The sequence below is a fragment of the Anomalospiza imberbis genome, chromosome 4, assembly GCF_031753505.1.
Source record: "Anomalospiza imberbis isolate Cuckoo-Finch-1a 21T00152 chromosome 4, ASM3175350v1, whole genome shotgun sequence".
Classification (NCBI taxonomy): domain Eukaryota; kingdom Metazoa; phylum Chordata; class Aves; order Passeriformes; family Viduidae; genus Anomalospiza; species Anomalospiza imberbis.
This window is the reverse complement of record NC_089684.1, coordinates 58073311-58100479: the sequence shown is the minus strand read 5'-3', so window position 1 is coordinate 58100479 and position 27169 is coordinate 58073311. Positions and strand designations below refer to the sequence as shown.

The window sequence follows — 27169 nt, the reverse complement described above, 5'->3', positions numbered from 1 at the left end:
CCCGACCTCACTTCCAAATCATCAGCAGGCTAGAAGTAAAGAATGCCCCAAAATTGGGTAGTGGTGGCAATACTTAACCCTCTGTATTTCCCAAGTGCTGCTTCCAGGAGTGCCAGTCTGCAGGAAACAATTTCTGTGTCTTCCTGTCTTGTTTTGTGCATTCCATTGATCTGCTCAGCACTTCATAAATGGTATAGAAACATGACCTTTCCTATGAATTTTAACATAAGGGCCCTTATCTTACAAACTTGTCTGCATCTGTACACCCTAGAGGACTAAAGTCAGAACAGCTTGATAGAGTAGCAACATTTGTTAGCAGAGATCATCCTGGCAGAACTGAAGCCTAAATTCTTTCTGATTCTTTTAGAAATATCAAAATAATTAGGATTTCTTTTTAAAAATATGTTAAGCAGAATCAAAATTTTAACCAGTGCGTTACTTTCTGACCCCATAGCAGTAATTTCAACCTGTCCTCCTTAGTATATAAAGTTAATTTTTATGCTTGAGTTTGCAATTTGGAATAGGATTTTATGACATTCTATTACTGTACATGAATATGACAAGATTCCACTATTAAATGTTTTAACACATTTATAGTTGGAAACAATCTCTGTTATCGTGAGACTGTTTAGTAATAAATACAAGCTGAAATAAGTAAATTTTATCTGTTGTGAAAATCATCTGTCATTGTTAAACAGAATTTCTATTATACACGTATTCTTTACTATTATTTGAGTTTAAAAGAATTTATTTACGTTACAAACTGTAAATTTAATTTACTGTTAAACAGTTAAATTACAGCATTTGCAAAGCTAAGCTGCCAGTAATTTGACCATAAATACATGCGATTTTTTCCCTGAATGCTTTACCCAAAACACTATGAAAATGCATACATTACAAGAATCCAGAGAGGGAGTCCAATTCAGCTTCTCCTAATTTTTATCTGAAAATCTATCCATTTTCAGCATTAGAAAGGGAGATGCAATAATGTATTCAGAGTGATAGAACAAGGGATTCTGATGGCTTTCAGCATCTGACACCCTTCTTAATGTTTATAGGGTTTGATCCTTTCAGATATCATCTTGAAAATCATTGTGAAGGAAAGCTACTATGATTTATGTGATACAATGCATCCAGTATCTGCTTTCGTGCTTTTTTAGCTGCCCTTTTTTCGAGTGCTTTAAATTCATACATATTTCTAAATTGCTTTCCATAGTCAACAGTTACTACTGACAACAGTTTTCATATAATTCATGGAGGTCTGGGTCCTACAAGGTGCTAACTCCTGTGGTGCTGGTCTCACAAGGGTTACCTCAGCTTTAACCAGAGCTCTCATCTCAGTTGCCCACTGACTTGGCAGTAGAGAGGGCTCACACTTGGCTGCTGGATTTGGGGAAGGAGCAGCCTCATGGACAGCAAAACAAGAGACCTGTCTGAGACTTGGCATCCACAGCATATGAGCCCTGAAAATGAAGGTCCATCTAAAGGCTCTAACCCTTCCTTGCTGTCCATTCTGATTTCCAAACTGAAGGCTTTCAGTTCAAATTCTTGCTGGCATACACTTCTGGATGACAAAAGGTGCTGTCATGTATTTTTCCTGCCCTATAAACATTAGCTCTTGTGATATACAGAAAGAAAACACATGATAAGACCAGCCAGTCCACCAGGACTAGTTAGTTTGCAACACTGGTTTTTGAATGGTTAGTAGAAATTGTAAGTTATTAGTGGGACATGGTTCTCACTTGATGTTTTCTTCATCTGTTTTCTGTTATTGTGAAATGCTCAGAACATGCACAGATCATTTGCCACTTTGGCACTTAATTTAAGCTAAGACCATAAGAGATGCCTATGGCTATCAGTTAATTTGGCAGAGACTATAAAGACATACTTTAGGTGATCAATTTGTGTATTCTCTATCCCAGGCAATTAAAATTTGCATTTTCTTGTCTTAACTGTGCATTCTGGACATGACCTTTATTTTTTCCACAGTGGATGGACCCTTGTGTTTAATCCTGTCCCTGCATACACAGGTACTGTGTCTCTTCTTTATCTGTACTGTCATACTCTTTCTTCATTTTCTTTGGAACAGAAGTAAGAGTCACAGTTTTTCTTATATATAAACGGACAAACATGAAGATACTTTAAAATTTGATAATAGAGAACACTGCTGGTTTCATTTCTACATGATGTGGTAGAGTGTGTTTGCACAAGCTGTGCTGGCAGATAGGATGGAATATTGTATACTTCCCTTCAACAACTTTTCAAATACTGGCTGACCATGGTTTTGAGTCAGATCTTGTCCTGAAGAGAGAGTCACTCAGTGATAAACATGCTACGTGTGCTCTTCACATGTGTTCTGAGAAATTTTCCTGTCAGACCACAGAGGCACCAATGCAGCTGTCTGGTCATCTGATTGATCATGTGCACCACTGGCCCATTCTCCAGCCTTCTCCAGTTTACCTGTTGTCAGCAGATTCACAAGGAGGGACTTTGTGAGTAATGTTATGGCAGCTGGCGTGAACCAGTTGTTCGACATGTGCGAACTCCTTTCCAAAATCTGAAAGACCATTACTCGGGGTAACAGGAGGTCAGGATATATCTATTACCAGCAGGAAAGCCTCTCATGTGAGTCATGCAAGTAAATTTACTTGGAGTTTCTTTTTCCTTTGCTCGTGCTGTTGAGTTGCATGTATTGAGTTCCTTGCCTCACAGTAGTGTGCCACCAGTACAGCCCTAAAAGGTCAGTGTATAATGATAGAGCAGTTTGTACTTGGCAACATTTTTCACACCGAATTTTTTCTCCTTTACATTTCTGGAAAAAAAAAATCACACAGTTTTTAAGCACTTCTGAGCTGAATTTGAACAAGCTGGCTTAGGAATTCACCATCACAGTGCTCACCCATCCCTAACCTTGAAATGTTTAAAAATAAATAAATAAATGGATTAGCATAAAATAATATAGTAACCCACTGAATTTATTTAGTTTAATTTATGCTAATCATGGCATATTGGTACTCTGGCAGATAAAATAAAGCTGGTGGAGAAGATTGCGTCAAGGAAACTATGACAATTAACCCTAGAAATTATCACTCTGAAAGTATGTTCAGCTTTGCCATTGAAAGGAACAAGTCCAGCAAATTCTGTAAACTACCAGTAATAAGATTGATTAATTAATTTTAAGAATATAAATTTATTTTTTAATTATACATATATATACACATATGTACACATGTATTTCCTTAAAGTTGTGCATATTCCTGTTCAATATTAGAATTTTAAATATTTAAATATTAGAAAACAACTTAATTGAGAACAATGCTCAGGTTATTTAACATTGTTTTTTAATTATTTCTGGCTTATAGTTCTCAGAGGTTTTTTTGAGGTTGTATAATATACCATGTTAGGAATAACCATACATAATACAGAAGTTAATATTAGTTTAGGCTTTCAGTAACATCAGAAATAATGAAAATGACTAAGCAGAAAAGGTTGTATGTAGCTTTACTATTATTTTATCAGAGAAGGATAGATGGACTCTATCACGCTGCATCACTTATAAATAGTGTCTTGGTTCTGTCTACCAGAGGAAGCATGCAGACCACGTAAATAAATAACATTATTATCATAAACAAACAAGTATCTTAGGACTTCTCACATGCTTTAGTTCTTGTGTGTGCTAATTCGGTTTTAGATGTAAATTAACTCCTTTGTTTTCTCACTTAAAGCCTTGTATAACACTCAATGGAAACAGAAATGTGGCTATAACTTTTTTTCCACACAAAATGAAAATCTGAAATTGTGAGGGAGGGAAAAAAAGTTCCTTTCTTCACCTTAGACCACATTGCATGAGGTAAATGTCAGACAGGACTTCAGTGCAAGCAGTCGCTGAAAAGGCAAGATGTTTTTACTATTTACTAGGTTAGGGTTAGCATTTTTGTAGGTTTGATTCACTTTTTAAGGAGTAGAATCACAGGCTTAAAGGTGATGGCAAGGATTTTGCAAAGATGCCTCAATTAGGTTTTAATTCTCTTTGTGGCATAAGTAGGTGGCCTGATTTTCAATACTGCAGAGCAAGCAATGGCAATCCAAGGCCCATGAGGACTGCAGGATTTTTAAAACTCATCCATTTTGCTGCTGCATTTTGTGGCTTTAAATTGTTTTATCCTGAACCTTTAAACAGGTCTTTCTTCCTGGTTACTGTCTGCAATGCTTGAACAAATGGCAGGAGCTAAGCAAGTGAATGCTTCTGCACAGGGAATAGTGAAACTGATGATGTGCAGCTTCTGCCATGCATGCAAAACAAGCATGAAAACAAAGCTCATTTTCTCAAATGCCTTTTTTTTTTTTTGCTGTTATTATTGAAGCAAGAGTCACTACCAAATTTTCAGGTGCAATTATGGGCTCTTATGGATTGCATTGCATGTTGAACTTGCATAGTAGTTTTCATATGAACTTCTTGGTTTCAGTCAATTAAAACTTGCCAAAGTATTCACTTGGAGCCTGAAAATGCTCCTGCTGCATATCTACCTGGGAATCCCCTGTGCCTGAACATGGGTTGAGCCGTTTCCTGGTATGGGCCAAGATAAAACATACTTTTCCACTTTTACGAGAATATTTGTAGACTCTGACAGCTTGTTCAGCTATAGGTAAAAACTTGAAATTGGCATGGAAATACCTCTCATGAAGAAGAATGCTATTAGTTTTTCTAGAGTAAATTGCTTTTGATTTGACTGAGCTGTAAGCCTTTGGGAAGTAGAGCAAAATTTTATTCTCTGAGCTTGCAGCGTGTGTAGTGGAGGAAAGACTCTGTGCATATGGTTAATTTAATGAAAGGGCAGAGTATAGTGCAGCATGCTTCTGCAAATGGGTAGAGGCACCTGAGGCTAGAACTTTTTAAGGTACAAGGGACATGTTGAAAAAACTTTCAATTTTTAGTTGCTAAGGCAAAGGCAGCTTCTTCTCCTCAGCTCTCAGAGATTTCCTTACTGATGCTCCTAGCACACACAAAAAGGCTCTCCCACACACAGTCATATTACTCTGTCCCAGAGAAATGAAAGAAGGAGAAGACTTTGAACAAATGTTTTTAGCCTCCTTTGGATTTGAAATGACATTATGGTCACACTACAGAAAATCCAGCAGATCTATCCTGCCATATATACCATGACCCAGGTAGCAGGGTCTGTATCTAATTTGCCATTTGCCACATCTTCTGCCTCTGTTTCTTCACTTCTAGATAACATCAATCCCCCATTTAAGTATTTAAAATCCATCTTTGGGTATCTTGCATATTTTAAATTTTCCTCACATTAGAAATTAGTAGTTTTTTTCCCAGCCATCTTTCCAATGATTATATATTACACCCAGTCCTTTGCTAAAGCTTAATTTTAACTTCTTTATTAGTTTAGCTAGCCTTCCAACAAGGTCTCTACATTCTTCTCTTCTGTAATGTTCAAATTGGTCCTTAGGATAAGATGACATAGGACAGAAGAAGGAATCTGTGGCACATTCCTTAAAGATTAGCTTTTTTTGCCTGGACATGCAGTAGCTCTCCTGAGCTCTGACAGGTTCTACCATGGCTCCAGCTTCTGAACACCTCCTGCCTTTCTCCCTGTCTGGGCCCTGGGCTTCCTTTCATGTGCAGCTGTGTCACCTGGCTGTCCCTTCAGAAGTAGATCTTCAATCCTGTCATCCGTGAATCCCTATCTTGTTCAACCCAAGATATACTTAAAAGGCCAGCTCTGTGGCAGGTCCAAGCACTTTACACTGTGCAATTTTACTGTCTAAAGCCCTGCCCAATTGTAACTCCTCTGACAGACACTGATAGACACTCCCCCTCCAACAGGGTCAGATTCAGTCTCCCTAAGCCTTCCCTCCAGCAGCTCTGGCTTGACTCCCAGCACACAAGCCTGGGTTCTGAAATCAGATCAGTGCTTGGGGAGCAAGACAGCTTCTCTCTTGTGTGCAGAGAGGTGTACAAACCCTCCCTGAAGAACCTTCCTTCATCAGATCTTCCTTACCAAAGGATATTGGTGGAGACCAGAGAAACAGAGCAAGGGCAAATCCATCATAGATCTACCTTTTGTAGAAGGATGCAGTGATTTTCATATTTCCCTTGTCTTTATTACAAAGCTCTTTTCTCCAGAAAAGCTGCCAAATAGATACATCATTCACGCTTGCTCAGGCTGTTGCTGCCTGTTGGCGTGTCCCGCTCTGTCAGAGCCAGTAACGCTCCTGACCCCATTGGACTCAATCCCTGGAGATTTCAGAGAAGGGATCCATTTTTTCCTTAGGCCTTTAGCTGCCAGGCTTCCTCAGTACAGAGCAACACAATATCAAAGCCATTTTATTCACTACGAAATTAATTCTGTTGTTAATTGGTCAACCTAGGGCAGAATGTATGGAAAAAATGCTCAATATGTGTATGTTGGCAAGAGCGGCTGGAGCTGGGCAATGGAGACGCACAGATTATGACAATGAGATGTTTTCATTGTAAAACGTGGGAAGATGCTGTACAGTCAAATGTTGTAAAATGTTGCTAATATTATTTGAATATACAACTGCCGCTATGCCCGCCCTGAAGCTCCCTGGCTTTGCCTGCCCGGACACAATAGAACATACAGCATTCTCTAGAATAAAATCACAGACACTTTAGGACTGAGTGTAAGTAGTTCTGGTATCTCTTCACTTTTTTATGCTTAACTGGCTATCTTGCCATTCTCCTGGCTGCCTGGTGTACAGGCAGCATGGCACAAAATGGTAATAGGGTGGTGCCAGTTCAAAGAGTGAACTCAACAGCTGGATCCTGGCTTTGAGTCCTGTTCTAGCAAAAGGATAGGATGCCACTGCAAGCATTAAAAAATTAGAAAAATAAAAGAAAACTGGAAAAATTTCCAAAAGCAAAACATCTCCAGAAAGGTGCTGCAAAGAAATAAAGCATAATTGAATTGCCCGACTCATTTTAGCACCAGAGCTTGAAAATGTCAGTAAATAAATTATTGGTTATGTAAAGATTACTCTTTTCTGCTAATAGAAGAGAAGAAACAAAGCTATGAGATGTTCCTTCTTTGATCCATAGCAGGAAACAAAAACATAGGCAAATCACCAAAATGGAAAAAAAAAAGACATATCCTTTCATAGCTGTCAGTACTCTCCTTGCTTTGGAAGGGAGGAAGGCAGGTTATCGCTTGTGTATGTGTGAAATTCAGCCTTGTTTGCAGTATGATTGTATAAATAGCACTTTATTAAAAGCTAACTGTTATTTCCAGAGTCTAAACTTAAACACAGACAAATTCAGGGATAGATATAAAATCAATATAGCTCTTCAAGTAATGCAGGCAACATTTTGAAAGGCAACTCTTTAGAGTGTAGCAAGTGATTTACTGATAAGTTTGCGCTGCTGATCCATTTGTTGCTGATTTGCTATTACCTTGTCCATTAACATGACTGCAAAATGGGACCATGAACTTGGTTTGATTCTGCTGTAGGACTTTTATTTCATCCTCTGAAGAAAACTGAGAGCAGCATATCTGATACTTTGTAAGAGAGAACTTGTGACACAATATGAAGCCACAGTGCGTTTTTACACAAAACATGCTGTGCATTTCAGATGGTCTTCTAATCATTGTGCTAAAATTCTTGGTTTATTTTGGAACAACTAGGTGTATACAAAATTCTAGTAGTGCATAAGCACAAGTGATGAAATAGAAAAGACCATGTCTTTAACTATTCCTATTGCCTTTATAGGGATTTTGATGAAATGACCCATGAATTTTGCAGTATTAATATTATTTTCCTTCTGTTACATGGACTGAAGTGAGCACAGTAGGCATTAAACAAAATGCCAATATTTCCTCTATGGCCCTATCTTCCTACCTTAGTTTCCTAGTTTATCTGGTTCTGAGTACCATCTAATAGGTGAATGTCATTCATTTCAGTGACACTGGTTTGATGTCAAATGTGACTTAGGCTTTGAGGTTGATGGGATGATAAGCAGCCCACCGTTTCCCCCTGTAGGAGATAATGTCTGCACCAGCCTGCCTTTTTACATTCAGAGGTCATGTCCAGTTGAGAGAGCAACATGTACAAATGGGATTTTAGGTACACATTACCTTTTGCCCCTGAAAGTACAGGGGGGTTATGACACAATAAATATGCATGTTTTCCTTCAGTCCTACCTGTTCCTGTGACTAATCAAGCAATTTTTAAAATGTACACAATTTAGCTTAGACATGCTTGTCTCTTTAAATAGATCCTTCACCAGAAAAGTCTGCTTTTCAAAGCACAAGTCAGTCAAAAGAATGAAAAAACTCCACAAATATATACTGGACAAGTGGTTTTTTTTATATGCAATTGGTGTGATGAGCACAGTAGAAGAACTCCTGTATGGTTTGAGGACAACAGATGGAATTGCTTCAGATTTTTTTTTTCTGAAGAGCTTTTTAAGTGAATTCAATGATAGTACACTTTTGATCATATTTTTATTTAGTATTTAGGTCTCTTATTTTACTACTTACTCTAAAGTAAAATATAAAAAGAGGACATATAAATGCATATTGATACAGTGCTGAATATGTGATGGGGAAATATTTTACCACTTGGTAGTCAATATTGTGAAAATATCATTTTTTAATCGTGGTATTTGACTCATCAGCACCATATTTTCAACCAGCAGGAGTTTTAACAGGTGAGACATCATTTTACCCAAGGGAATACAGAGTTTATGGCAGTATCACTGCCAGACCTCTAACTGCTGTTACCCTGACACCTCATAGTGACACTAGTGACCACCACTGTTATGAGTGTAAATTCTGCATGCACGGAACTTTTATACACAAGTTGAAGGGTGAGGGAGGGAGGAGGTAGAGGAGACAATGCTTCATAACTGGATTTAGGGATATTAAATCCTTGCCAACCAGTTAGATGGATAGTGCACTGTTTCTAAAATTTGCAAGTCAAAGGGAGACAGGCCTAAATTCTTTCCACTATGAAACCCCCACAGTCCTCTGCCTTTCAGGCAGAAGCAAAAAGGAATGGAAAATTCCAAACTAACGAGCGCTTCATTTTTTTTTTGCTGCAGTGCTGTGCTTAGAAAAATTGCACTCTTTTTTTTTTTTCTAAGGCAAAGAAGTAAAATTAAAGTTGTATGACTGTTATAAATATTACATGTTCAGGGTATCAAGAGTACCTGTAGTTCTCTGGTTTCTGAGGGTGTTTTTGAATTAACCCTTTTATAGATAGTGGCTGTTGGGAGGAAAGGATTCATTCTTAGGCAAATGTTACACTGTTAAGGAGAAAATATCCTATTCTAAAGGTTTGTGGTATTTGTATATATGTTGTTTGCATATCTGTTTTGTAGAAGTGGACTGTAGGCCATGGAGAGAAATAATGAGTTGTCCAAGTTTCCCTGACAAGCCAGAGATGAAGCAAGAAATGGAACCCAATATCTTCATTCTAGATTCTCTGATGTTTTTTAATTATTTCAGTTTTACTGAATATTAGAGATTATTCAACATAAATGTTGGTTCTATATTAAATACATTCAGCAGCAGCAGAATTCATGATTTACAAGATGGTGAACTTTTACTGAATTTCTCAAAGACTGCGACAAATATGCTGTCTTGTTTCACTGACATGTTTAATAAGAACTTCTGATAGGTCCTTTGGGAGGAGTAATATAAGATGGAAGGAAATTGGAGCAGCCAGATTTCTTGGCTGAGATGTCCTCAGTCTGAAGGACCCATACAAGCAGGAATGGAGGAGCAGGAAAGCAGACTCCTGCTGATCCAGCCAAGAAATGCACACAGTGCGGCTCACTGGCACTCAGGCTCTGGATGTTGCCTGGAATTCACTCACTCGGTCATGACCTTCACTTTAGCTAAGTACTGCTCTTGCAGGGGATGAGATACTCCCAGATACCCTTCCTCTGTGGGTGAAACACACTTGTAGCTTTCTAGTGGGTCTTGTATAAGCAACAGACAGGCTCTCTATGTCCTTAATTAATCCATTTGCAACATCTTCCTACATAAAATCTGTCTGTGATTTAACCTGTACTGTCCAGATGACAATGATTAAGAAGAAATGCCATCATAAGCCAAAGTCAGAAAGAATACCATTCAATTTCTTGTATTTATTTTCTTGTGATACTCTTAATAATTTTTTAAGCTGCTTCACTTCTGCTTCTCCATTTACTCCAGTCAATTTCCTCATTGGATCAAACTCTTTTTTTCCTTTTCAGCATAATACTTCAGCCACATTAGCACCTTTGTGCCTGCCTCCAGTCTTCATTTTGCAAGCTTCTCATAGCCAGTAAAAATGATGTTGTTTCATTTTCTTCATCATCTTTAGCTGTCTTTGGGCTAGTTGATGTTCCCATAACTTTGGGAAATGTTACCCTACTGAAATAAATAAACGTATTAATTACATTGTCAGGTATTAACAAAGACAGGACATCCCTAATGTAATTATTCTTTTGTGCATTAGTGTTTCAGGAGTGTATTGTTTTTGTATACAGAATTATACATTTTGGGGATCTTAAATTGACTTCTCTCTCTCTCCTGCAGAAGGAATCAGTGATATTTGAGAAAACTGTACCATTGTGGATAAACATATATCTATTAATTGTACCACAGGCAGGCCAACAATTTGAAAATATATTAAGTTTTGTATTTAATTTATGTGGCATTTCTTAAACATTCTCCAACATGTCTGTCTCTTTAAAGCATTGACTTGCTTCAAAGCTAATCTTGCCTCTGACCACTATCTGATGAGAAATTCACATGTGCTAATTATACTTACAATAGTGATCTTATTTTCAGTCCTCCAGTAAAGATCCTGATGGCCTGAAAGGGATTTGAGTCTTCAGTGGACCTTCGCAGCCATTATTTTTTCCAGCAGATTTCAGGAGAAAGAAACGGTTAGAATGCTAAGCCATAAATACTGCTCTAATGTGGTTTAGCAATCATTTTGTCAATATAACGATAATATAGCAATAACAATATGTTCAATGAAACAGTAACAGTATTTATAATAATGGCAATTATGTTTGTCTCATAAAGAACTCTTAGTGAATAAGGGACTACAGAAAGGCATTAATAGAAATGGATTGCTCACACATACAATACAGTCCAGGTGTGAGTAGTATATTCCTCCTATGTGATAAATTTGGGACAGCAAAGAGTGTTGTGAAATAGTTGAGTTGTTCAACCAAACTTCAATTTGATTTTCACATCTCTGGGCTGCTGCTTGAAATGCAGACTGTGGCAACCCTCTCTGGTCGGTATACATGCATTGTTCTTGTACTGAAGTCAGTGAGACTATTGCAAAGTCACCTCAGAAAGAGCAGACATTGTAATTCAGGTTTCTTCTGGAACAGATCTCAATGCCACATTTCATCGATCATTTTGTCATGCTTAGGGCAAATGGCATTGCCTGTACGGTTATGTGCCTTGTTTATACCACAGTTTAATTAGAACTCTTCTGATGTCTCTGTGCTAATCCTCTGGATGAAGAAATTTTAGTTCCTGATGCAGCTCAGGCAGGTGACAAGGCTTAGGCACAACTACACTGTTGGCAAGTAATCACTGGTGTAATGCCCTGCAGAGAGAAGAGGGCACCCTAGTGCATGGCTCTTGGCTGCCTTAAAAGTATTTATGTAGCCTACAAGTAGCAATGTCTGTATTTTTATATGTCTGCCGGAGCTGGTCTACACAGAAGGCAGCAGCATCATCAGCGTCCATCAGACATTTCTGTCAGTGAAACAAGAAAGCTGTAACGAGATTCTGAAGGCTGTTGATGCAGACCTTTCAGATTACCAGTGAAAGACTAAAACAAAGAAACAAACAAAACCCCCAAACAGCAGCAACAACAAAATGATGAAACACAAAACCCCAAGATCTAAGAATCTGGGCATTATTGTTGAAAAAAGGTGGAAGGGAATATATGTGAATGTTATACCAATAGTGGTTTTATTACTGCATTGTTTTTTGAGATTAAGGCAATCTGTCAAAGTGGGATTATTTTTGAGAGTCAAAGCAATATGGGAGATCTCAGTCAGTGTATAGAGAATACAAAACACTGAGGTTTTGAGCTCCAAAACAGATTTAATGAACTTACTTTTCCAGAAAATAACTTCACTCTCAAATGTTTAACTAGCATGCCCAAAACTAACTGCTTATAAGTGATAGATCAAAATAACATAAGCTTTAAAGAACATACTATTTTTACATTTGGCCACCTAATTTCAAATATTTTGTATGTGTGCTGGTTCAGTTTTGGTTTTCTTCTGCAAACACTAAGAATTTTTCTTTAATCATATAAAGGCTGATCCTTATTCCAGGACCTGCTATTCATGAAAGTCATCAACTATCATTAAACTCTCAGTAAAATTACCGGCTAATCATTTGTGGTAGACTGCATTCTTCAGGGCACTATCAATGAACCCCAGGGCACTGTCAATGATCCAGACATGCTCTCACACACAGGCCACCCTCTCTGACTCTCAGGAGATGAAGATCAATGCAGTCATGCAGACATGAATTTTCCTAAAAATCTGAGGAACACTGTACTTACTGCATACATATCAGGGTTAGGTGGAGTAAATTACAAATTGAAACAATGATCAGGAACTAAACTCTTACTTTATTGTAACTGAATTTTAGATTTGAGTTCAGACCTGAGCTTTTGTAACTTTGAGACTATTATTAAAGATAATACCTGTAGAGTCTTTTTCTGTCATGATTCATTTTTTGGTTTTTTCAGAAATTCCTAGTCTTATTCTATGAGAGTCTCCACATTTACATCTTTATTCATGGTGGTAGTTCTCCTTGAAGATTTTCACAAAGTTAGGGTTATATTTGCAAATTCCTCTCCATCAAAACAATTGAAATAGTAGTAGAAGTTACATAATAAAGAGCTTTATCTGAATATTTAGCCCTGAAATTAAATAATAATTCAAATGATAAATTATAATTTTTTTATTTAGTTGCTTATCATGTCATAAGATGCAGATAAAGAAATGAACTTTTCTGGTAACATTTTGAATAAAAGCATAATTTTAGTGATCAGGTTAACATTTTCTTCATTCTACTATCAAACTGGCAGAAAACTATAATGCATATGTATTTTTATAATTTGACACATTCCTTCCACAAATATTTGACCTGAGTTTGAAAGTGAAGAAGATTATATCTGGCTCTTGGTGTTTCATACTCAAGTGATGTTGGTTATCTAACAGGAAAAATTAGTAATGTGGTAAAGAGCCACACAGGATTCTGTGTTACAGAAGGACATTTTATTTCGTAAATCTTACTCTCTTTTATTTTTCTTAGGTGAAAACAAATGACATTTGTTTTTTATTTCTTTATGGTGCACTCCACTACCTCACATGCAGGTTTGTTGCAATTTAGCAATACCAATAAATGTTTGAGCTCATATTATTTTATCCTGTACCTTAAACTAAAACCAGATTTTCTTCATCTTTTATTTCATGTTTAAAGGGAATTTGGTTATTTATAGAAATATTTTTTGAGTATTTTTCTGATTCATTAACATACAAAAATCACTTTTGTCAATTTTGAGGAGCTAATTTAACCTCCTAGTGTGGTGTGAATCTTCAAGAATGATGGGGTTATAGTACCCATGCTTCATTTAATAGCTCAGTTTACAAACTCTGAGGATTGTCATCCTTAGGTAAGGAAAAATGGGCATAGGCTTTCTACCCTTTTAAACCGAAATTAGTCAGTCAAGTGAATCACAGAAATATTTAGGTTGCTGGAGGTGTTTGAAGGCCATCTGCTTAATGATTTTTCTCAAAGCAGGGCTAAAAGTTCAAAGGTATTCTGAAAGATGCATATCTAGGATCTGCTCAGTGACAAAATAACCTATTCATTATTAATATTATTTTTAAAATGTATTTACTTGCATTTTCCTATATAAAGGGAAATAACTGGCAGTTCTTCCAGAAATTAAATAGTGGGTCTTTAAAGCACAGGTTTCTGTATTGTATAACACAGTCTGGATTATAGCAGTTTTAGCTTAGTGAAATCCCAATATTTTTTATGCATAATTTGCTAGACTAGTGGTATGATTAACACTTCAGCTTGCTACAAATTCTAAAAGACCTAGAAGGAACACAAACTGTTCCTTTTCATTTTATAGATTAATAATCTGAAAGGCTGCAGGAGATTTCTCCAGTTAGAGATAGGAATCGAGATGAGACATCCAACTTTTATCCACTTGTTTGGAAAACTCCTGTTCTTTCTGTTTAGCTGTCCTCCCCATATGCCCTAAAATACATACTTTTCACATAGCTAGAAATAAAATCTAGGTTTCTGTTTCCTTCTAGTTCCTCCAAATTAGATGGCTTCAATACCATCTAGTAACTGTAATAGCAGAACATTGTTAATTTATCCATCTAGGTCTCAGTCCATACAGAAGCTATACGAATTTTTTGGGCATTAGAATTCCATAGTCAGAAATTTAGAGTTCATGTAAGAAACAAGATGACCAAGTTTTTGACTGGACAAAACATCTGAAAAAGGACTGAAGTGATTTGGCACCATGAACAAATCATCTGCAATGAATACCAATGTTTTGCAGCAAAGTTTTTTCTCAGTCTTTCATCTGAAATTACAAAATTCAGTAAAAGTATTTTAGATTTCAGCAATTTCTCAGACTTGGATTTCTGTGTTTCTCCTCAGTGGCACTGTAGATATGGGAAGCTGTGAAAGCAGTTACTCCTATCTTTTGGATTCAATGGTTACTTTGTATTCTTTAATGTTGATAAACTTTTGCAGAGCCATCAAAAAAATAGCAAGGAAGATAGAGTCCATGGTGGTGATCTGAAAACAGAAATTTTAGTTCTCAGGGACCTGGAGAACAGTTTTGTTTACTGCACACTTCATACCAACTGTATGAAGTTTAACACAGACAAATGCCAGATTCTGCACCTTGGATGGGCTAATTCTGGATATAGGTTCAGGCTGGGGAATGAGATGCTGGAAAACAGTGCTGTGGAAAGGGACCTTGGGGTCCTGGTTGATGGCAAGTTGAATATTAGTCAACAGTGTCCTGGCAGCCAGGAGGGCCATCAGGGGGGCATCAAGCACAGCATGGCCTGCTGGGCAAGGGAGGGGATTGTCCCACTCTGCTCTGAGCTGGGGCAGCCTCACCTCGAGTGCTCTGTTCAGCCTGGAGGAGACAGGGGAGACCTCACTGTGGTCTTCAACATCCCCATGAGGGCAAGAGGAGGGGCAGGCACTCTGGTGACCAATGACAGAACCTGAAGGAATGGCATGAAACAGAGTCAGGGGAGGTTTAGGTTAGATAGTAGGAAAAGATTCTTCACCTAGAGTGTGGTTGGGCACTGAAACAGTGTTAAGGAAACTTCTCTATCTACCAATCCAGAAGCCACTCTGTCAGACTCTCTTACACCACCTAAGCTAGGAGTGACGCCCCTTTACAGCTACACACCCCCACTCCCACATGTCAGACCAGGTTTTGTTACCAGCTCAACCCCAGATTTCCCCCAGCAGAGTCTCAGATGTTACGATAGTAACATCTCAGATCCTTACAATAGTTTAATCATGATACAATAAGAAAATAGTCCGAGCTGGGTGCCTCCAAGGAGGGGCCTTAAAAAAATGAGTGTTTTTATACTCTTGGAGTACAATCAGGTGAAAGACTTGGGTAGGCAGCTCCTGCTGTGTCTCTGAGTGTCTGTGCCACAGATCCCTGTGCCTTTGTCACGCAAAGGGTTGGCATTTCCTGGCCTCTTGCCCAGGACTCCAACCCCAGATGTCTCTGCAGCAGCACACCGAGCTACTGCACTGAATGTGTTCTCTGACAACAGGCTCCCCAGGGCAGTGGTCCCAGCACCAATCTGACAGAGTTCAAGAACTGTTTGGACAATGCTCTCAGGCACGTGGTGTGACTCTTGGGGCTGCCCTGTTCAGAGCCAGGAATTGGACTTCTCTGATCCTTGTGGGTTCCTGCCAGCTCAGGATCTTCTATGATTCTTTGCTTCTACACTGACTTCTTCTGCTCCTTCTCTTCTGCTTTGGATGTGCCACATGTTTCTGTAGAAGTGAGCTCCAGTGCATTGCCATCAGATCTTCAAAAACACTGGAGTGAGTCTTCCCCTTCCCTATGTATTGAAGCCAAATGGGAGCATAATGTGGATAATGGGCTTAGGCAGTTGAGGCCTTTCCCAAGTGCATGTGAAAAGTCAGAAACCTTTATATCAATCATGTGGAATGTTTTATTACTATAGATAGATACAAACTCATACCCCCTCATCCCCCTTTCCTCCACAAGAAAGAACTTCAGACTTCAGTGAACCCTCTAGAAGATTCACCATCTGAAAAAAGGAAGAAAACACAGATAACAGAAAAAATAATTTAAACAGGCAAGAAGGAAACAGAACCAAAACCTGGTAAAGTTCCCAAATCAGTGTATAAGCCTCTCCAAAATGTCATTAAGTTATTCTCATAAATCAGCTTAGCTTTCCATTTTGGCACTCTTCATCCAATGTTTTTGTGAGAGAAAACAAGAAAGAGACTCAGGTGAGACTGGTCATTCTTGATTCCTTGGTTATTCCCTATCTAATGTTTGGATTGTTTTTCTTTCCACACTTAAGAAACTTGTAATGACTTTCATTTACCTCACCAGAGACCTGGGAAGGAGTGTCTAATTCCCTCAGTGAACCTGATCTCAGCTGGGAATGCCTCTATCTGTTTTTCTCTTTGTTCAACTTCATATACATGTAGCTTTGAGTGTATTTTTTAAGGCCGGGAAGCTCAACAAGGGGAGAATCATGTCTGCACTTGTAGCAACTGTTTAAAGAAATTATATCGCAGAATGATTTACTGATTTTTCTAAAAAGCAGTATTTTAAGGCAGAACAGTTCTTTTTTTGTTTCTAAAGAACAAGCAAAGAGCTGTAGTAATTACCTTCAGTCAGCATAACCCTCAGCGTTCATTGCTGTCACAGAATAGAAAAATATTTCTTCTTTGTATTTCTGGATGCAATGTTTTCCACTTTTAACTGCAGTATAAAAGGACAATGATTTCCTTCTCCACCCTCAGAAGAGTGAGAGATGAATGTTTAATTAAAGCCAAAATTTGTAATGTTCACAGAACAATTTTTCCCCATAAATGTCTTTGCTGAGATGGATACTGTTTGTAGCTCATCTCCATGCATCCCTTCTATCTGCTAACAACAGAGCCCTGCTGCAGTTGCTGCATAGGCAGTTTTTGCCTTTTTAATAAGGAGAGGGGAAGTCTTGTGGTTCATCCCAGTGGTGCAGTTTAAGAGAAAAACAAGAAATGAGGCAAACAAGGGCAAAGGGAAGATGCTTTTAACTCTCTGATTGCTTTTGCCACATTACTTAATTTACAGTGGTGACAGAAATTTTGGCATTGTGTCTGGTGCACCTCATTCTCCCTCACTGCTGAGAAATATCAACTGGATGCTGTCAAATGACTTTTACCTTGCCATTTTTTCTTGCATTACTTGTCATAGCTTGTTATCTCTTTTGAGTATTGGCTCCCTCAGGTTGCTGTGGCACGTCAAAAAGGAGAAGGAGAAATAACAAACTGTTCAAATGGGATTTGTTCAGCAGGGCCCTGGTGAGAGAAAACCTATGGAAACAAAAAGAAAACTTGTGGGGAAAGCTGAGGAGAATGAAGACCAGGACAATGACTGCCTTCTATTTTAAACATTTTTTAGAAATCACCAATTGTTTTCCTTAACTTTTGCCCATTTAAAGCAATTATAATAGAAAGGAGTAAGTGTAAAGGAGCTATTTGCTGCAATTTGTTCAGGAAGTGCTTTGCCATAGTTGCCTGAATCTTTCAGAAACAGGCAGGAATCTAAGGGCTGTGTTTTTAAGGTGTGTTTGCCTGGCAGAAGCTGCACTGACCTGCACACTTTGCATCCTAATAGCCAATTTAATTGCTCTTCTCTGATTCCAATGAAACCACTTACAGAAAGACAGTGCACTGTTGCCAGGCATAACATCCAAACCCCAAAGAGAAGTGGGATATAGGAAAGGGTGTGATGTTCATGTTAATCACTAATTCCAGTAAAAATGAAATACTGGGGATGGAGAGTTATGTGATCACAGACATATTGCTGGAAGGAGCTGTAGTATCTCATTTATGGAGCAGTGAAATGTAGGAATGATAATAGCTTGAGTTTATATAGCACCTTCCATCACAAAGGATTCAGAGGTGATTTACAAACTTAAATTGTTACATAGATGGCACTTATAAAACAGAACACAATTGCTGTTTTCAGAGTAATGGTCTGAAACGCTACAGATTGCATTAGTGCTACTGAAGTGATTTGGGCTGCTATTGGAGAATAGGTAGAATTCTTTATTTTTGTAGAATAAAAACTGAATCATAGTGGCCAACTCATGAGTGAGATGCAACAGCTGTTAAAATGTGCTTAGAAAAGCAGCACAATGCAGGATCCAGCACATCGGGGAAGGAAGGTCTCTCTTTACACAGAAACTTTTTGAGTGATTCAGGAAAAGCAGTAGCATTACCATCCCATGGAAAAAAATATGTGTATAAGGGGTCCTGATCTCTCTGGAGTGACTTTTCAAGAAGTTGTGACTTCTACGTTTCCTGAAAATGTCCAACAGCTTGATGGCCCAAAGCACTGCAGGAGGAAAACGAGCTTGAAGTCCAGGTTCCTGGGGAGAAGTGGCCTCTGCTGAATTTGCAGTCTCTGTCCTGCCTCTTTAGGCTCCCTTGCAGGTTTTCTGCCCAGATGCTGGTGCTGCCTATGATGTTTAAATGTGATTTATGGGAAAATAAACTGTAGATATACTGTAAGAGAAGTCCATATAGGTGTATCTGACACCTATAGGAGCTATCATTGCTTTTGTCACTAATTATACCTTTGAGTGTGATTGCAGAAGTGCTCTGTGTTGGCTCAGCTAGAAGAAGGCAGATAGAGGCAAGTGCCGTACTGTTACACTACAACACGAGATAACACACACGGATGCCAGATGCAAAAGAGGGAAGAAAAGAACCTAAAAAGAGAGCTTTATTTTCTGACTCTGAAATATATAGCAGCCTTAAAGTGACAGTGGATTGGAGGGTGAAATTGCCACCTCTCCAACCACACTGGTCAAACTAACAGTCTATCAATTCTCTCCACCGACAAAGAATGCAAAACAATCATTATTTCCATGAACAATGTGAGAAAATTCAGTAGAAATATGTAAACATCAGAAGGCATAGAAAACTTTCAGAAAACTTTAAAACTCTCAAAAGAACAGGGTGACACTGTACAAACTGCAGCGCTCTTTTGCCTGACTTCCATGATGCAAAGTGTTATCTCCCACGCCCCTGTTACAAGTGAAGTTACAGCACCACTCTCTCCAGCACAAATGTATGTAGTTACTCATCTGACTATAAATCTTTGTTTGTATAGACTGAAAGCACATGTGGGTGAAAAGGGGTTCAAATGACTTCTACTGCTTGGCTACTAATTCCATACCAGTCAAGAGGAAGTGTGCTGACACCTCATGCAAATCGTGCTTCTGCCCTGTGCCTGCATTCCTGTGCAATTATCACTGCACAATATTAAGTGGAGGTTGTTTTCATCAGTGCTTTCAACAGTTTGTAAGAATTGTACAACATACACACTGTAAACTGTTACTGTGAAGTGTTTGGAAATATTTAGAAGATGGGCAGAGGAACTGTGTGTTTTTTGTTTCAGCAATAGATTTAGTCAAACAAGCTGTTGGGAAGCAGTATCCATTTTTATTTTTGTTTTCCCGTTGTACTGATTCATTGTGGACCCATCCACTACATGCAGTCTATTCTGACCTAAAAAAAAATAACGTTTCAGATGCAATGTATTCTAAGCACTTAAAATTGAAGGAATGTGTGTTGCTGACTATATGAAGTCTATTAACAAAGTAAGGATTTTAAAAAAATGCAGAAAATTTGTACTGAAAGATGTGAGATCAACTTGATTCTAAGCAGAGTGTTGGCAAATCTCTGTGTGGTAACAACTGTAACTATGTGACTCCTGTGCAATTTAGTCTGGAAAATGCAAGCCTTGAAACTTTGCAAAGCAATCTGAAAATATTTTTTCCTGTCCTGTACTTATTCCAGTACAAAGTAAAGGGTAATTTTAAATGCAACTGTCCTATCCTTAATGATCTACATAATGGGATTTGTAGATTAAAGCCTAATTACAGCAAGTAGCTCGTGAAAGCCTCCTCCAAAGTGCGTCTCTCTCCCCAAAAATGCACCACAGAGCAACTGGTAGCAGTCTTTTACCAAACACTCCTGTATTTGTAGCTAAGTAGACTAAATGCCAAAAGGAGTATTGGTCTGGAAGATGTATCTTGGTTCTGTTAAATCTGGAGTAAAGAACCACTAAAGTAATGAATTCTGTGGGCATTTTTTCTTGGTGAGAAATAGGGAAATTGCTCAGAAATATTAAAGTTAAAATAATCAACTCTGTGTAATCCTTCTTTACAAATGCTTGTACAAAACTCAAAGCTGTTCTTAATTCTTCCCCGGGAAATCAAATATTCTGCTCTGGACAGGTTTCTTTTTGTGCTAGATAGATTATCAAGAGACCGTGCTTCTATTTTGTTTAGCTAATAGTCTGATATGTTTTCTTATTATTGTTCATGTCTTAATAGGTTTATTTCTTATATATGAGTTAGAAGTTGATGAGACAAAATAGGACAATGTATTCACATTTTATCAGTTCTGCTCAGTAGAGCAGTTCAACACAGAGATGCTTAAATTTAAGCCTGTGCATGCTTACTTTGCTCAAGTGTGTTCTTACTGCTCTTTTCAGATTTTGTTCACTATTTTGGTAACACTGTTGTTGATGTCAGTGGATATTCAGTCTCAGAAAGAATTCTCTAGAACAAAAAGGAGATTTGAAGGTCTGACACAATCTATAAAAGGTTGAAATTGCTAGCACCAGAAATGCTGGCAAAGAAAGCAGCCTTTACACAAAGGATGGTAATAGTGTGCAGCTCTATCCAGCTGAAATTACAAGGGAAGGTTACAAAGACATAATGTGACAACCCAAATTAGATTTTGGCAAACTGGGCAAAACTAACACTTTACCCTCATTTTTTTAATAAGATTTCCAATGTCTCCAGTGGTCAGGACCTTAGATTTATTTCTTGTAAGAAAACTGGAGTGTTCAGGAGTAACACATGTGAATTAGAAGAGAACAGGGGGAAAGTAAGTCAAACAGAAAAAAAACAAAACAAAACAGAAAAAACAAAACAAACAAACAAACCCCTGAACTAAGCAACAAAACCCACAACCCCAAAAAAAAAAAAAAAAAAAAAAAAAAAAAAAATTAGAAGCACTTCTGGATAATGGTGTGTGTCTAGAAAGCTAAATTTCTGTGTGCAGATCTGAAATGTTGCTGTTTTATGAAATTCAGTGTTGATCAAAGGGAGAGAATCAAGCTGTTAGCTTCTTTGAATGAATGCTAGAATGTGTGTTTTACTACGGCTTCAAGTACTTTTCAGATGTGTGAATGGCATCCCTGTTGGCTAAGCTTGCTGGGGCTCTCGGGAGGGAAGGTGGGTGCAGGACCGTGTACAGCAGCGGCTGAGGGGCCCCGGTGAGCTCCCGCTGCTGCACTGCTTCGGTGCGAATCTTTCCACCAGGTATCTCATCAGAGAGTCCTGATTTAGAGCAAAAATATTTGTTGCTGTCGGTTTCGCTGATGGCCAGGTTTTGTGGGGAGGAGGGGCCCTTGGAGACTGCACGCCCGGCTGTGCTGTTACCTGCTCATGCTTAGTTAGCAGCAGGCTGAGGCAGACTGGGAGAAAGCTTAGCCTTTGCCAGGAGTGGTTCTGGGGAAAAAGAATCTGTTCACTGATGCAGAAAGTCTTTTCTTGTGCGAAGTGCCCCCGGCTCATTCAGTCTTGTTTCCCAGAGTGGCTGTAGGCTCCTTCTGCGGCAGCTGGGGCACCACCGGGAGCCTGCTGCGTGTCCCCGCACCGCCCGGCTGCGGCTCCCGGCGCGGCGTGCCCGCCCGCGGGCATGGCCCGGGGACACAGCCCCCATCCACGGGGCTCTGCCGGAGCTCAGCACGCCCTGTGCCCGCGGGCATGGCCCGGGGACACAGCCCCCATCCACGGGGCTCTGCCGGAGCTCAGCACGCCCTGTGCCCGCGGGCATGGCCCGGGGACACAGCCCCCATCCACGGGGCTCTGCCGGAGCTCAGCACGCCCTGTGCCCGCGGGCATGGCCCGGGGACACAGCCCCCATCCACGGGGCTCTGCCGGAGCTCAGCACGCCCTGTGCCGCGGACATGGCCCGGGGACACAGCCCCCATCCACGGGGCTCTGCCGGAGCTCAGCACGCCCTGTGCCCGCAGACATGGCCCGGGGACACAGCCCCCATCCACGGGGCTCTGCCGGAGCTCAGCACGCCCTGTGCCCGCAGACATGGCCCGGGGACACAGCCCCCATCCACGGGGCTCTGCCGGAGCTCAGCACGCCCTGTGCCCGCAGACATGGCCCGGGGACACAGCCCCCATCCACGGGGCTCTGCCGGAGCTCAGCACGCCCCTGGCTGCCGGCCCTGCTGGCACCACCGCCGGCCGCAATGCCCACCCTTGGCAGTGCCGCACAGCGCGACCCTGCCGCTGTACAGCCACGACGCTCCTGTGCCTCCACAAAAGCTGATCCACTCGTGGGGGTGCCCCCAGCACCCCGCTTGGACGATGGAAGGATTCAAGTAGGAGAGCATTTCTTCTCTTTTCTCTCTGCCTGCTTGTACGACCCACTACTGGGGACAAGGCAGCGGCTGCCAAATTGCATCCTACATCTGTTCATTTCCAAATGCGCCTTTGTTAGGTGAGAAAGGAGGCCTCATTATTGGCTGTAAGTCTGTAGTCACTTAGGAAAATAAGTCAATAAGTAAACATCTGAGTGAACAAATTGGTGATTTGCATCTCCTTGTTCCCTGAATGCGTTCACAAGTGGTGAGAAAAAGAGCCAGTGTCTCCAAACAAGTCCACGTGGCATTTCCCCACAATACAGACAAATAGACTGTCTGGCTTTTTCAGCCAAATGATATGTAGTGAAGTCTGGAGAGAAGAAAGATGGATGTATTGGATTTATTAATATGGAGTACTGAAGTACAGGTACAAAAAATTACATTCCTTCTGGAATACTTCTGATTTACTCCTAAACACAAAGTTGACCATATGGAGAACTTTCTGTGTCTGAAAAAAAGCAGCTCACTATTTCAGGTCTGCAAGGGAAACTTCTGTTTCTTGTGATAGTAAATCTCTGAGCTATCCATTTTTCTATTCAGTAGACTGAAATTTAGATTCAGGAACAGTATAGAATTAGAGGTAAATAAACTGTTAGAGAAACTCTTAAGTCATATTGACTTAAGTGATGAGATCATGCCAAGAAAGTTAATGCAGGCAGCTCTAGGGGAATGCTGATCAACTGATTTATTCTCCTCTGTTTGTTTTTAGCAAAAACATATGTCTAAGGAGGATTTCAAAGCAGATGAAAAAGCTGAAAAAACCCAAGTTTCCTTTAGACCCTTGTTGTCTTCACTCCATTGACTATATATTTTTCATGTACAGATAAAACAGTATGAAGAGATGAAAATACAACATAAATGCCTTTTAAAGTACCTCTTTAATTCTATATTGACATTTATTAAAAAGTTACCTTGGATTCCATGTTGTGTGGTTCCACATCAGTAGGGCAGAATCTGGCTGTATGTTTTTGCTTGCTTTGTTCACTGCTGATCACCCTTGCCCACTTTGGTTATGCTTGCAGCCACTGCCTGTGACTTTCTTATAAATTATTTCCTACAATTTATGCTTGACTGTAAGTTTGTACAAAGATAGCTTGATAGCCTAAGATCTAAAGCAAGTTTAGGCTGTTTCAAATTCTAGATGCACTTTGTCCACATAGACACACGGTTCCTTGTTAAATGAATGAATCTTTTTGGTTAGTACCCCCTGCATGGAATCCAGTCTCACCCTGCTATACAGATTTTTTTGAGTCTGTTAATATTAAAAGGAAACTGCATCCAATTTTCATTTTAAAAGAAATCTCTGAAATGGAAAAAACCAAAAATTTCAGAAAAACTTGCATGAGGACACACATAAGGATTCTAGGAACACAAAAATATATTTTGTTTCTAGACTATAATTTTTCTTGGAAATGAATAAATATATGATGTCTACAACAAATTTGTGCTCTCAGTTCAGTATAGATTTTAATATAGTTAGTAACCCATCAGGACAGACTATAGAGCATCAGCACCAAGGCACTAAAGAAGCTTTTAAATATTGTATTTTAAATACATTTAATAGAGACTTACAGGTTTAGTTGTGATTGACTACCAGGCAAATAGTGCATGTTGCACTTGCAAACATACAGCTCCAAGGATTGACTGTGTAAATTAAATTTGTTTTGCAACTGTGATTGTGCATGCATCTGCCCGTTTCTGTGATAATCAGATGGAAAGATTACCACATCAACAATGAAAACCCACACCCATGAGAGATTTCACATCTCTGTTTTGAACCCTTTCTCATAAGAATTCCTTGCATGTGCCTGGCTTTATTTATGTTTCTGCTTACATAAGAATTTAAAGGCTATCTTTTCTGCATCTGTATGTAAACACTGAGAAACACATTTAGCTCTACACACCACAAAGGAAGCATGCTGTTCTCTTCAAGAGCATATTTTTTCTTCTTAGCTGTTCAGATCATTGGATGTTAGATTATCAAAGTATTGAGAAATGTTGTGTCTCTGCCCCCAGATTTGTTACCACAACTCCTCTTTGCCACAGGATAACCATAAAGCTGCTTAACAAAGAAGGAATCTGCTTCTGGGAGACTTTTCAAGAGCATTGTAATTGAGTGGCTATGGACTGACAAGCATTGTTTGAAAGTTCAAGTCCATTTGTTTAAAAGGAGAGAAATGAAAAAGAGTAGGTTTAGGCTGAATATAATGGGAAAATGTCATATGGGTCCAACAGTGCTCTCCACTGTGGAATGGTTAAATAAAACAGTTGAGCTGGATTAAAATTTGGGTAAATAAGAGGTTGAGAAAAGTCAGAGAAGTGTACCTCAGAGAATGATTTTACATGGTTTCAGGAAATGACCAAATAGTGCCTTCATTCTTATCTCAGTTATTCATCTTAATATGAGCCAAAAGCTCTCCAGGTCTCTGAAGAGGCACATGGCTCATCATTTTTCAGTGTATATAGATAACAGAAATGAAATCCTAGATTCTTTCTTTCTCTCCAACTAAGACACTCATTGTTAAACCTGATCCACTCTTAAGAAAAGGCTTTCCCCATTAAGCACATAAATCCTAGTGAACATAAGGATTCCCAAGTTACAGCATGATAGAGAATTTGGATGTGAGCAGAATCAGAGGTACCATTGAATTCCTGAAGCAAAGGTCCTTGTTCATTAGCACAGAAAATACTGCTCAGGACAGGGAGTTCTAGAGATGAACTAGGTGTTAACACCAAATATATGAAAAGCATTTGTTGCATACGCCACAAATATGCACATATATATATATATCTTATATATGTTAATATAAATTGTTGCACCAGTAAGTAATGTCTACACTTCATACTTCAAAAAAGCCCACCTTTTAACCACAGCTGAAGTCTCTCCTGGAATAAATAATGGCATTATTATATTTAAATTTGGAATTGTAAGTCTTTGGTATTGTTGAAAGAGATTGTCCTGGTGGATCCAAAAGCCATGGCTTTAGAAACATGAAAAACATCCTGAAAAGTCCCTGATTAATGAAATATAGAATCATCTTTAAAAAGTAATACAAATAAATATAGAAATAGTGGGGAAAAGTAGAAGTAGAAGCACTGAATTTAAATTACAGGTTAAAAATGCAGGCAGCGAGAAATCAATGAGATATAAGTGGAAATAGAATTAAAATAGTAAGAAAGATTTTAAAGGGTATTAGGAATAAAAATCACCTTTATCCAAGATGAAGAATATCAAATCAAATAATACAAAAAATGAAAAAAATACAGAAACATTCAGTTAATAATTCTGTTTAATGTTTGAAGAGAAGTAAGAGATGAAATGGTGGATGAAATGAGAAGTTTACCATCTGCAGTGAAAGCAAATGTGAAACAGTATCTGTTATAATTAAATGTCATAGAATCAAGAGGCACAGAGAAGTGCAAGTAAAATCTTAGAGGAATTATCCAAAGAGCAGAAAGAGCTGAGTCAGTATGTGATTGAGACATAACTCTAGGACTGGACATGGATAATTACCTGTGCAAGACAGGCTTGTTGGTAGCTTAGATATCGCAAACAAAAGCACATGAGGGTCCGCTGGGTAAACATTGAACTTGAACAAATTTGGCCTCAAAGGAGATAGATTTTCCTTGTATTAAGGTAATTTAGCATGGAAACAGCTCACCAAGGAAGGTGGCAGACTCATCAGTTGGAGACTAAAATGAAATGAGATAATCCTTAGAAGAGTTGCGTCTCAGGAAAATTTTATTCCATGTATAGACCAGGTCAGACTAGATGGTCAGAGCAGTTCTTTTGGCCACAGCATATATAAATCATAAATTAAACTCAAATTAATTTAGAAAATGATGTTTCAACCCAAACTAGAAACTAATTTACTGTCTCCTGCATTAGACTCTTCTCTCTTATCATGTCTCCAGCATAATTGCAATTGATTTTTTATTAATTAATGGCACAAGTTTCTAATGTGATCTGTTTAGTGGCCATCTAGTACTTAGGTTCCTTTTGTGTGGCTGATGTATATGCACAATTATATATAAAAAAGGACTGCAAAAGAAAGCATGAGAGACAACAGGTGGGCAAAACAGCCCCATTGAAGGGGGCTGAGGGATGGTACAATACTATGTAGAACTGAAAGGCCTCTGTTGAGTATAAGAAGGTGCCATATGGTCAGACATGCTTGAATGTGTTATGGGGGCTTTTCAGCAAGACCGACTCCTCTAGCAAAAGTTCACAATTAGCATTAAAAATGACTAGGGGGAATTTTTGATGAATTGTCAAAAAAAGCATGCTCAACAGTGGAAGGTACCACAAACCTGCAAATACAGAGGGCAGCTGCACAGAATTTAGGCCTACATAAATATTTTCAAGATCCTTATTTTAAAGG

General features: G+C 39.0%; 1 protein-coding gene across 16 annotated transcripts in view; it reads left to right on the top strand.

The window, feature by feature from the left end:
* LDB2 (LIM domain binding 2) overlaps positions 1-27169 on the top strand; it is a 219228-nt gene that overhangs the window by 103527 nt on the left and 88532 nt on the right. The window contains exon 1 of one of the 16 annotated variants that reach the window (XM_068188737.1): positions 15992-16124. The exons of the other annotated variants lie outside the window; for them this stretch is intronic. Coding sequence (XP_068044838.1) covers positions 16007-16124 — 118 coding nt within the window. The 5' untranslated portion in view covers positions 15992-16006. Of the gene's footprint in view, positions 1-15991; positions 16125-27169 lie in introns of those variants that run through there. 16 annotated transcript variants of the gene reach the window in all.